At 41.9% G+C, this 13,564-nt stretch overlaps 1 protein-coding gene and 1 pseudogene across 1 annotated transcript; both read left to right on the forward strand.

Moving 5' to 3' along the window:
- The first annotated feature begins 2,094 nt into the window (after window positions 1–2,094).
- On the forward strand, window positions 2,095–2,630 carry LOC125507798 (annotated as a pseudogene).
- A 7,581-nt stretch (window positions 2,631–10,211) lies between these two features.
- Window positions 10,212–10,825, forward strand: LOC125507799 (glutaredoxin-C1-like). The gene has a single exon (XM_048672303.1). It carries the CDS (start codon window positions 10,307–10,309, stop codon window positions 10,616–10,618), a length of 312 nt encoding a protein of 103 aa, XP_048528260.1. The 5' UTR covers window positions 10,212–10,306; the 3' UTR covers window positions 10,619–10,825.
- Window positions 10,826–13,564: the final 2,739 nt, after the last annotated feature.

A 13,564-nucleotide genomic window follows, 5' to 3' on the forward strand; every position in this document is an offset into this window, starting at 1 on the left:
GAAAGGAGTTTCGGGCACCCTCGACAAAGATATGGGCCTTATGGGCCAAGAGAGGGAACACACCAGCCCACAAGTGGCTGGTGCACCCCCATAGCAGGCCGGCCTATGACGAGGAGAAGGAAAGAGGTGAGGGCAAGGAAAGTGTGGAGTAGGACTTCCCCTTCCTTCCCTCTCCACCCCTCTTTCCTTTCCCCTTCTTCTTACAAGGAAAGGGGAGGCGCAGGGCAAGGCAACAGCCCTAGGGCTGCCGCCATGTCTCTTGGGGTGCCCTAGGGCCTGCCTCCTCCCCTCCCACCTATATCAGGCCGGCCTATGACGAGGAGAAGGAAAGAGGTGAGGGCAAGGAGAGTGTGGAGTAGGACTTCCCCTTCCTTCCCTCTCCACCCCTCTTTCCTTTCCCCTTCTTCTTACAAGGAAAGGGGAGGCACAGGGCAAGGCAGCAGCCCTAGGGCTGTCGCCATGTCTCTTGGGGTGCCCTAGGGCCTGCCTCCTCCCCTCCCACCTATATATACATGGGTAGGGGGCGTCACACAAGGACACACAACATTGTCTTAGCCGTGTGTCGGCGTCCCCGTCCATCTTTTACTCCCTCGGTCATATTTTCGTAGTGCTTAGGCGAAGCCCTACGAGAATCACTTCACCATCACCGTCACCCCCCCGTCGTGCTGATGGAACTCATCTACTACCTCGACGTCTTGCTGGATCAAGAGGCGAGGGACGTCACCAAGCTGAACGTGTGCAAAACGCGGAGGTCCCATGCGTTCGGCACTTGATCGGTTGAAGCACGAAGAAGTTCAACTACATCAACTGCGTTGTGAAACGCTTTCGCTTACGGTCTACGAGGGTACGTGGACACACTCTCCTCCTCGTTGCTATGCATCTTCATGGGTAGATCATTGCGTGTGCGTAGAATTTTTTTTGTTTTTCATGCAACGATTCTCAACAAAAGGGTCTTCTGCACTAGGGAGCATGCCCAATGTGCGATTAGGAACAAGAGAGTATCGACCACCTACTGATCTCACGTTCTTTAGCGAGATCGCTTTGGTTCGAAGCTCTGAAGGCGTGGGACACCTAGAGTGGACTCCATCCATGGATGAACGGCTTCTAGCGTGGTGCACCTCGCTCCAACAAACGTCCTGACACCGCTAAGACCTACACACATTATTTCCTTGGTCTTGTGGCAACCGTGGAAGCATAGAAACAACATGGTGTTTGAGAAGGCCACCCCGTGTGTTAGGACTGTGATTGGCAAGATCCTAGAAGACGGGACAGAATGGGTCGTGGCCAGTGGCGGAGCCAGGAAAATCATATGAGGATGGCCGAGTGTTCTAATGTCTTGCTGGGAGGGCCGGCCTATCAAAATACATCATTTTATACATCAATTAAGCACTACTAAGATGGATATTAGCCTTAAGTCAGGAATGTTAGGGGGGGCCAGGGCCCCTGCTGGTCCCCCTGCCTCCGCCACTGGTCGTGGCTGGTAAATTTAAGAAAGATGTAACTACAATTTTTCAAAGGTTGTATGTGCGGATGAACCGCGAGCCCGTTCGTAAAATTGGTGGATGGTGCCACCCTCTTTTTCTATGAATGTATCATTCGCATGCTTATGCATATTTCAGAAGAAAAAAAGGTTCTCGTGCTCATAAGTGTAGGTTATGTGTACGCACGTTTAAAGGGCTGAGTGTATATAAGCATCTACGTTTGTACTGTGTTTTAGTTTTAGAAAAAAACTACCACCAGGGACCGTATGAGCTCACCAGCATCTCTCTCCATGTCTCTCTCGTCTGACGTCGAATAGGGGATAGAATCCCCGCAAAAAAAAGAATAGAGGATAAAAGAGAATTTACTAAAAGTCAGAGCTCCAAGCCTTATCCAGGATATAATCCATTGCATCTTGGCCCCTTTGGTATCAGGTCGCCGCATCGCCATTGCCATCCAGAAATTCGATACTCCACAGTCCACACTGAGCCCATACGTGGAGTCCGCAAATTAAAGGAGCTCGGCATTTATCCGAACACTCCCGTATCACCTTTTTTCGGGTCAAATTGCTCGAAGATCATCCTGTCGGTGCACATTTCCATGGCTATATATGCAAGGCGCCCTATGCCCAACTCTAAAGCAAGCGAGCACAACTCAAAGTCAAAGCTTTCTAGCACTAGCACTGAAGACCGGGGCAGCCTGATGGAGCAGGTGACGAAGCTAGCGGGGCAGCGGGCGGTGGTGATCTTCGGCATGAGCTCCTGCTGCATGTGCCACACGATGACGAGCCTCCTCCGGGATCTCGGGGCGAACCCCACGGTGGTGGAACTGGATGAGGACCCTTGGGGGAAGGATATGGAGAAGGCGCTGGCGCGGCTCATCGGACGGAACCCTGCCGTGCCGGCGGTGTTCATCGGCGGCAGGCTCGTCGGATGCACCCACAAGGTCATGTCCCTTCACCTCAGCGTGTTCCACTGCTTCGTAATGCAGGTGCGGTCTGGGTCTAGTGCGGGCGAGGGCTTTGTAGATATTCGGCCTGATGCATTGGGTGCCAGAGAATTATGTAATACACGTATGTGTACGTGCTCTGTTATCCTTTCCTGTATCAGGTGATGATAGACTTAAGGAAACCATGCAGGTCTTTTTACTAACTCTTTTAACACAGTACATGCATATATCCTTATCCTTATATAAACACACACACATTCTATCCTTACATGCACATCATCTTGACATTGACGTGGTTCCAATAGACGCTTTCATAGTCGACGAAAACGTCTCCTTCCACTGAATGCACAACATCGAAAAGCCTAAAATAAATTCAGGAAAATGCGAGCACCCGTGTCAAGTCAAACCACTGTCCTCCTAAGTCCTAACCATTCAATCATAGGTTGGTTTGCAGGTCATTTTTACTTTTGATGGGAGTACCTGTCATGTCAAACTGTTAAGCATTATAATTTGTGCATTCGAAAAAGCATTATAATTTGTGCATTCGCAAAAAAAACATTATAATTTTTGTTGTCTTAAGTCAAAGTTTATAATAGTTTAACAAAGTTATATCAAATACGAATAGTACCAAGTAAATACAATATAAAAATATAGTACATGATGGATCTAATGATATAGAATAGGTATCGTGAATGGTGATATTTTTTTCCTGTAACCTTGTTCAAATAAAAAAAATTACTTAAGATAACACTATTATGTGAAGTAAAAATGAGCTTTATTTTTATTTTGAGATCAAACTTGGCGGGTACACGAACTTTAAACTTCAACTTTCAAAATTTTAACTCTTGGTATTTAAACGTTCAAAATTTAAAACTTCTGAAAATTTTAACTAGTAAAAATACTGAACTTTGAACATTATGATGAACTTTGCACATAAATGAAATATAGGAAAAAATGCATGTGTGGGCCCTACCATGAAACTCTTCCTTGTGCTAATGCAGCTCCTAAAAAAATGCGTATGGCCACCTCACATAGGTGGGGCTCTCGTGTTAAATCACTCGGCCAATCGACAAAATGCATCTACGCGCATGAAGACCCCCTACGGAGGCCCCCTGTAATTTGGGAAAATGCACAGGCGACGACTCCCCTTTTGTTCTTCTGGTTTTCTAGTCAGTTTTCGAAAGAAGAATGAATCTAGCGGCAGGATTTATTTCATATTTTTAAAAAATATTGAACTTTTTTTTAAAAATCCAAGATTTTTTTAAAAAAATTGGTCTATTTTAAAAATGTTCTTGAATTTAAGTATGTTCATCAATTTAAAAACTGCTCGTGTATTTTACATAATGTTCCTGAATTATAAAAATATTCATGTTTTCCTAAAAATGTTCTAATTTTTTAAATGTTTATGTTTTTTTTAAAAGAGGTAAAACAAAAATACGAAAGTAAGAAAAAAGATACTACCAGAAGAAAGACTACGGAAAATAAGTGGTGGAGCTGCCATACTACCAATTTGCTGGTCCAACAGGGAACGGTTGGTTTGTACGTTCGTATTGATTTGTAATATCAGGAGATGTCTTGATAGGGTTGCTCATGGGGCAGAGTACGCAAAGAGGATCAGACTAGGTGCACACGAGATAAGGATATAGTCAGGGTTCGTTTCCACGGGTTTTTCAAAAAAGAAAAAAGGGTTCATTTCCATGGGGTGAGGTAATACCCTACATCTTGCATGTCTGATATGTATTAATGTTTTCTTATATCAGAGGTGCATGTTGGGATGTTATGGACATTGACTCGCGGGGCCCCTACGTATATTGATGGACGATGAGTAGGATTACATGGGCCAAGTCGATTTACATTGCTTGTAGCCCAAGTAATCTATTAGAGTACATGTGTTGTGCACCAAGTAAGGAGGTGCCCTTCTGAAGGAGGCCTATCAGCAGGTAGAGGCATGGTCCTATGGCCGCCCGGCCTGGCGAACCATGGTGCATCTAGTGCCCCTTGATAGTTTTGGAGATTGTTGGACAACAGTTAAGGGACTAATTTTTTTGTGAGTATACATATAAAGTAGGTCCCTGGGAAGATTGCTTATCGTGTCATAGACGACCCTAAAATTGTGTTGAAAAATAATAGTTTTGGTATGTTGTTCGAGGAATAATTGGCTGTGGCGAGGGAAATGACCCAGACGTGAAGATTGTAGTTTCATTTTCACTTACTAAGTCATAAGGCAAACCGTGCCATTAAGGGGGTATATAAGTTGAGCTTTAGGTCGTCTATGTGTGCTCAATCCAGAAGGAAATTCTTCCAGTGAAGACAAGAGAAATCTCTTCACGCAGAGTGTTTATTCTCCGAGTAAGAGACATTGGGTCTCTGAGAAAGAATCACTTGCAGTTAAGTTAACTTGATTCATTGGGTGAGTTTGAAATCTGACCATTCTACCATGTGTCGGTTCTCCGTTGAGTGGCAAATGCTCTTAATGGTCATTTCACACCTCGGGATCGATCCTATATATAAATAGCCCCTCATCCCAACCTGAGATGGTTGGCTGCTCCGTTTGACTTGACAAGACACTGTTTGAGCAACCCCTCCAACGAGAGAATTGAGGCAATCCCAGAGAGGAAAAAACAGAGCCTAAAATATGCAAAGTGACTGAGCATCGCAATGAAATAGATTGAAGCTTAGATAGTACCTATTACTCATGTGGATTATGCATCCACTAGACGGTTAGGTGTCGGTTCAGAGTATCCAAGAGCTATCGTGGCGGTCGCTAAGAACAAGTATGTGAAGGTCTGGAGATCACCTTGAAGATCTACCTAGAGTAATTGGCCAGAGTACGAGGGCATTTAGGTCAATGAGAATAGAATGAAGATAGTTTTTCTTCTATTTTAGATCACAAGTTTCTCCAACTAGACGTAGCATTGTGCCAGTGGTGTGAAATAGGTGAACAAATCTAGATTCACCATCGAGCACCACGGTTCTTTTGCTTACTCTCATTACTTCCTGTAATTTTTCCCTACTCTTACAGAACTTCTCCCCCGCGATTTCTCTCGGTGATCGGTTCTTCGAAACTGCCAAGTACTTGCGATTATGCTGACCATGTTAGAATTATATTTATCTCTTGCAGTACTTGTACTTTTGTATGCTCGCCTACTTGTCTTTTACTTCTACTTAGTTATTCTTCTATCGCACATTCTGTTAGATTTATCTCAATGGAGTTGCCTAGTTATTTCTCGAAGTCACTTACTTCTGTAGTTTTGTCTTTGTTTAGTTTCTACTTCAGAGAGAATTTTCATTGTACTTCTTCGAGAAACTTGCTTTTGTAGAAGAAACTTTAAATATCCTGTTCACCCCTTCCCCTCTAATTGATTTTTGATCCTACAATTACTATATCAGAGCAAGGTACCCCTTTGTCTCTGCACATTTTGGTCTAACCACCTGGACTTTTGGGAATGTTGACTCTAGTAAATTTCAAGTCGACGGAGAAGTCTCATGTCTTCAATAGCAAAGACTACCCGTTCTGGAAGAACAAGATGTTCATCCACGTAAATGTCATAGATGAAGATCTCTGGAGAATCATTGAAGAAAGATACATTATAGCCGACACTGCCTATGTTACTCTTGAAGAGAGGAAATACTGACAGCTTAATGCCCAAGCTAAGGACATCATCTAGAATCGTCTCTCTAAGGGGCAATTCATCCACGATAGTTCTATGAGGACGTCAAAGGAAATCTGGATAGACTTGATAAGGTGAATGAAGGTACTTCCACTCAGAAAGAATCTCGGGTCAATGATGACCCACAAGTATAGGGGATCTATCATAGTCCTTTCAATAAGTAAGAGTGTATAACCCAATGAGGAGCAGAAGAAAATGACAAGCGGTTTTCAGCAAGGCATTCTCTTTAAGCATTGAAATTATCGGTAATGGATAGTTTTGTGATAAGATAATTCGTAACGGGTAACAAGTAACAAATGTAACTAAGGTGCAGCAAGGTGGCCCAATCCTTTTTGTAGCGAAGGACAAGCCTGGACAAACTCTTATATAAAGCAAAGCATTCCCGAGGACAAATGGGAATTATCGTCAAGCTAGTTTTCATCATGCTCATATGATTCATGTTCGTTACTTTGATAATTTGATATGTGGGTGGACCGGTGCTTGGGTGTTGTCCTTACTTGGACACGCCTCTCACTTATGATTATCCACTCTAGTAAGCATCTGCAACTACGAAAGAAGAATTAAGATAAATCTAACCATAGCATGAAACATATGGATCCAAATCAGCCCCTTACGAAGCAACGCATAAACTAGGGTTTAAGCTTCTATCACTCTAGCAACCCATCATCTAATTATTATTTTCCAATGTCTTCCCCTAGGCCCAAATAATGGTGAAATGTCATGTAGTCGACGTTCACATAACACCACTAGAGGAAAGACAACATACATCTCATCAAAATATCGAACGAATACCAAATTCACATGATTACTTATAACAAGACTTCTCCCATGTCCTCAGCAACAAACGTAACACTCACAAAGCATATTCATGTTCATAATCAAAGGGGTATTGAATATCATTAAGGATCTGAACATATGATTTTCCACCGAATAAACCAACTAGCATCAACTACAAGGAGTAATCAACACTACTAGCAACCCACATGTACCAATCTAAGATTTTGAGATTAAGATCGAATACAAGAGATGAACTAGGGTTTGAAAGGAGATGGTGCTGGTGAAGATGTTGATGGAGATTGACCCCCTCTCGATGAGAGGATCGTTGGTGATGATGACATTTCCCCCTCTGGAAGAGAAGTTTCCCCGGCAGAATAGCTCCGCTGGAGCCCTAGATTGCTTCTGCCCAAGTTTCGCCTTGAGATGGCGGCGCTTCGTCCCGAAAATTTGCTTATGATTTTTTTCAGGTCAAAACCCTCCATGTAGCAGAAGATGGGCACCAGGGACCTGCCAGGAGGCCCACAAGCCCTAGGGGCGCCCCCAAACTTGTGGCCTCCTGGTGGGTCCCTCTGGTATTTTCTTCGTCCAATATTTTTATATATTCCAAAATAATTCTCCATAAATTTTCAGGACTTTTGGAGTTGTGCAGAATAGGTCTCTCAGATTTGCTCCTTTTCGTTCTAGAATTCCAGCTGCCGGCATTCTCCCTCTTTGTGTAAATCTTGTAAAATAAGAGAGAAAAGGCATATGTATTGTATCATAATGTGTAATAACATCCCATAATGCAATAAATATCAATATAAAAGAATGATGCAAAATGGACGTATCAGTCGATACTGTACGAAGCTGCTTCAAGATACTAATGATTTTCTCTATTATATCGCCATTCAGCTCAACGAACTTGGCACTATTGACATTAATGATCATGAAGTGGTGAAGAAGTTACTTCGGTCTCTGGACAATTCATTTGATACTCTGATTATGATGATCAAAGAGCGCCCAGATTACAAAGATCTCAAACCCACAAATGTTCTTGAGAGACTTAACTCAGATGAGCCGCAAGAAGAAGAGACGAGAGATTTGTATGGTTTCAACTATTGCGAAAGCCATGCTCTCAAGGTTGTTGTTGATTCTTCCTCGAAATAACAAATTGATGACTATGAATTTGACAACCTGATCATATCGTTCAAGATCTCGCATTGACTGTGAAACGCTTCAACTGATACAAGAAGAAGAAACACTTCTAGAAAAAATGTCAAAGTATAGCTCAAAATCTGCCTATGGCTCAAATTCCTCGATGAAAACTCATGGTACAAATGAAAAATACGACCATTTGATCGATGAATTTCCTCTATGAGAAATTGAGGCTAGGAACAATGGCAAAGTTACCAATAGTAGCAAGAGCAGCAAGAGTAAGAACTATGATTCTTACCATGACAAGAAGAAAAGGAAGCATTTCAAGAATAAAGAGAGTTCATCCTCGAACCTACAAAGAAGAAGAATTCTCACAAGGCCAAGGCTTATATTAGCAAAGAGATGGATCCGAGGAACAAGCCTCTAAGTCCGAAGCCGTTGAAAAAGAATCGTCTGTTGAGGAATTTGGTTCCGGCATCACGGGTATTGCTTACGCCTCTACACCAACATCGAGCTTGTTCTTCGACAATGATGATAGCGACGACGAGGCACCTCCATTCTGCTTAATGGCAAAAACCTTTAAGGGAACTAACTCTCGGTCGAGAAAGAATTCCTCATAGATCAAGAATGGAAATTCCTCGAATGGGTTCTAATGCCATTTCTTCCTCTTGTGAATATGAACACTATTCTTCTAACAATTATGTTCATACTTCTAAGGAAAAGAACTGCATATTCATACAACTATGCTAACCACACTCTTTGAGAAAAAAAACTCTAATGCCTCTCAAGCAAAGTACTCTTATGTTCAGCGTCCAGCTAAATATTCTCAGTCGACCATCGTGATGTTGGTGGTTAAGAATAACTAATTCTTCTGCAGGACTATTTCTCCGCTGGCACTGAACGGGTCATGGATAGTGGATGTACTAATCATATGACCAAATACAGAAGTTTATTCGCTGATCTTAAATTGACTACTCCCTCATAGAAGTATATCACCTTTGGCGACAACAATGAAGGAAAGGTAATTGAGTTAGGTAAAGTTGCTATATCCAAAGAGAAGCACATTGATAAGGTCATGCTTGTTCAATCTCTTAGATTCAATCTACTGTCCATTTCAAATTTTGTGATATGGGCATGATGGTGTTATTCACCAAATCTAGATGTGTGGTTTTCATGCAAAATGATAACACCTTTATATTCGAAGGTGTAGAAAATGTTATTTATATATTGTGGATTTCTCTAAAGGTCCCTCAGTTACCACCTGTTTTCTTGCAGAAACTATAGAGGGTTGGTTGTGGCATCAAAGGCTTGGCCATGCATGTATGAGAAACTTGTAGGCGTTGGTGAAGAAAAAGCACATCATAGGAATTGCCGATGTAAAATTCCATAAAAATCGCCTCTTTGGTGCATGCAAAGCTAGCAAGCTCGTGAAGAAATTGCATTCCCCAGACTGTCATGACCATGACAAGGCCACTCAAGATTCTTCACATGGACCTCTTCGGGCCGCAGAGCTACTCTAGCTTCGGTGGTAACCACTATGGACTCGCCATTGTCTATGATTTTTCTTCACATGAGTTTTCTTTCTTGAGGATTAATCCAGAACCCAGAAATTTTTCAAACGTTTTGCCAAAAAGGCTCAAAATAAATATGAAATCACCATCAGGCACGTGAAAAGTGAAAGTGGCACGTAGTTCAACAATACTCATATCAAAGAGTTTCTCAATTATTATGGCATCACCCATGAGTTCTCTGCGGCTTATACTCCCAAGCAAAATGGAGTAGTGGAGAGAAATAATCAAACACTCATTAAGATTGTATGGATCATATTTAATGAGTACAAAACCTCAATGCAATTTTGGGCGAACGCCATCAACAAAGGACCGTATGATCTCACCAGCATCTCTCTTCATGTCTCTCTCATCTGACTTGTCGAATAGGGGATAGATGAGAATTTACTAAAAGTCAGAGCTCCATACCTTATCCACTATAATCCATTGTACCCCTTTGGTATATCAGGTCGCCGCATCGCCATTGCCATCCAAAAATTCGATGCTCCACACTGAGCCCATACGTGGAGTGGTGCAAATTAAAGGAGCTCGGCATTTATCCGAACCTTTCCGTATCACCTTTTTCCGGTCAAATTGCTCGAAGATCATCCTGTCGGTGCACATTTCCATGGCTATATATGCAAGGTTCCCCTATGTCCAGCCCAAAGCAAGCCAGCACAGCTCAAAGTCAAAGCCTCGTACCCGAGAATTGAGCTCTCTAGCACTAGCACTGAAGACCGGGCCAGCTTGATGGAGCAAGTGACGAAGCTAGCGGGGCAGCGGGCCGTGGTGATCTTCGGCACGAGCTCCTGCTGCATGTGCCACACGGTGACGAGCCTCCTCCGGGATCTCGGGGCAAACCCCACGGTGGTGGAACTGGACGAGGACCCTTGGGGGAAGGAGATGGAGAAGGCGCTGGCGCGGCTCATCGGACGGAACCCTGCCGTGCCGGCGGTGTTCATCGGCGGCAGGCTCGTCGGATGCACCGACAAGGTCATGTCCCTTCACCTCAGCGGCAAACTGGTCCCGCTGCTTCGTAATGCAGGTGCTGTCTGGGTGTAGTCCAGGGAGGGCTTTGTAGATATTCGGCTTTGATGCATTGGGCGCCAGAGAATAATGTAATGTGTAGGTGCTCAGTTATCCTTTCCTGTATTTGGGGACGATGGAGACTAAGGAAACCATGCAGGTATTTTTACTGTTGATGGGAGTGCCTGTCCTATCAAAGTGTTACACATTATAAAAGCAAATTGCGAGAGAACTTTCATTCTATTTCTGAACTGTCAAGCGAGTACGAAGAACATCAGAAGTAAAAAAAAATTACATCCAAGTCCGTAGACCATCTAACGACGACTACAAGCGCGCTGAAGATGCACCGCCGTCATCGCCACTCCCTCATCGGTGTCAGGCAAACCTTGTTGTAGTAGACCGTCGAAAAATCGTCATGCTAAGCCTCATAGTTACGCATTATAATTAGTGGTGTCTCAAATCAAACTTTGTTATATTTTATCAAAATTATAATAAATACAAACAGTACCAAATAAATATAATATGATAATATATTACATGATGAATCTAATGATATATAATAGGTATGGTGAATGGTGATATTTTTTATGTAACCTTGCTCAAACTTCAAAAAAATGACTTAAGACAACACTATTATGTGAAGTAAAAAAGGAGTTTTTTTTTCTTTTCATACCAAACCAGGCGGGTACATGAACTTTAAACTTCAACTTTCAAAATTTCAACTTTTGGTATTGTACTTTCCAAATTTAAAACTTTTGAAAATTTGAACTTATAAAATTATTGAACTTTCAAAATTGTGATGAACTTTGCACAGAAAGGAAATATATGAAAAACGCATGTGTGGGCCTCACCATGAAACTCTTCCTTGCGCTAATGCAACTCCTTGAAAAAGGAGTGGCCGCCTCACATGATGACCCCCTACGGAGGCCCCCTAGAATACGGGAAATACATAGGGGGCTATTCCTCTTTTGTTCTTCTGGTTTCTAGTTGGTTTTCCCTGGAAAAAAAAGAGCTAGCTGTAAGATTTATTTCATATTAGATAATAGTTCCTTAAAAAATATCCACGAATCTTAAAAATGATTATGTATTTTAAAAGTGTTCTGGAATTCAAGTATGTTCATCAATTTTAAAAATATTCACAAATTTTAAAAATGTTCATGTATTTTAAACAATGTTGCCGAGTTATAAAAAATATTCATGTACTCCTAAAATTGTTCTAATTTTGTTACATGTTTATGTTTTTAAGATGTAAAACAAAAATATGAAAGTAAGAAGAAAAAAAGAAATTAGCAGAAGAAAGACCGCAGAAAATAGACGGATCAGAACAAAAAACAAAAAGAATTACTCTAAAACTGCATCTCGATGTATTTAAGATGTCCAGCCCATGAACGGTCGCTCTGTTCGTTTGGGTGACATCTTGTTGTAATAAAAGAGGGATGATTAGAAATTTCCCCTTTTACACGAGCAGTTGGTTCGCTTCATTCGTATTTATTCATTATATCAGCAGATCCCTTGATAGGGTTGCTCATGGGGCAGTTTACGTGACAAGGATCAGATTGGATGTACATGAGACTAGATAGCAACTCAAGTTGAGCCCGAAGCTCAACATTCTCCTTCAAAATGGATGCTTCACAAGTAATAGAGTAAGTATCCCAAGCATCATCATTAACAACAATAGGAGAGGACACCTTGGCAAGATCTTTTAAGTAAGAAGCTTCAAGTTGAGCATGAGACTCGGTGAGTTTGATGAGCTCACCCTTGATGACCCTTGAGCCATTTTCGAGGTGCTCAAAATCCTCAAGGAGTCTAGCATGAGAAACTTCAAGCCTCACATTTTTAGTTTTGAAATCATTGGCCACCTCGAGTGCTCCATCATGAGATTCCTTTATTCTAGATAATTCTAGAGCAAAGGTCTTCTCAAGAGATTCGGATGTGGTTTGTTCATGTTCAAGAGCTTGAGATAGCTCTGCGATCTCATTTGCGTAATCACGCTCATGAGCTTCCATTTTCTCAATGGTGACCTCATGCTCCTCTAGATGAGATTCCAACTCCTCAATGTATTTATTGCCTTCAATGGCAATAGACATGATTTCCATGAAGTTGGAACGAGCAAGTTTATTTTTGTGAAGAGCTTTAAAAATCATTTCCCCCTTAGTTTTTAAGGAGGCAACATTATCATTCTCTTCATCATAATCAACATTATCATCACTCTTGCCATCATCACAAGATATATTGGGATTCAAAGTGGAAGATACCTTTGAAGCCTTGGCCATAAGGCAAAATGCAATAGATGATGATGTAGGATCCGTTGAAGCACCATTCAAGACCAGATCTTGTTCCATGGGGTGTTGGCTTCCCTCTACATTGTTAACACAACAATTCGAGGACATATATGCATTTTTATCATGGCAACAAGACATTGTAAACATATCATCATGAGATTTAGTCAAGCAATTTCTACATGATATGCAAGGACTATCAACACAAGCATGTGAAATAGTTGGAGTGCTCGAAGTGTTCAAGCCCAAAGAAGGAGCATTGCAATAAGATAGTGATGAAGGATCATCCACAATAAACATACTATCATCATTGCACTGACCAACACTACTCACCATATTATTACCTTGTGGCAAATCACATGTAGGTGAAGTAGAAGAAGTTGAGAAGACTATACGGCCGGATGTGGAGGGAGAACAATCATCTCCACAAAACTTGGACACGCCATATTTATCTTGAAGCTTTGTCCACAACTCATGAACATTCCGGAACGGCATGAGTTGAAATATAACTATATTGCTCAAAGCATCAAAAAGCACATTAGAAGCTTGAGCATTGAGATAAGAGTTTTTCTCATCCTCTAAAGATAATCTTTGGGCATCCTTTGGAGGAGAAAAACCCATATCTACAATTCGCTCTAAATTTGGGTCCATGACCCTAAAGAGATTAAGTATGCGAATTACCCAAACATCAAAATTTGTGCCA

The sequence above is a fragment of the Triticum urartu genome, chromosome 5 (genome assembly GCF_003073215.2).
Source record: "Triticum urartu cultivar G1812 chromosome 5, Tu2.1, whole genome shotgun sequence".
Taxonomy (NCBI): Eukaryota; Viridiplantae; Streptophyta; class Magnoliopsida; order Poales; family Poaceae; genus Triticum; species Triticum urartu.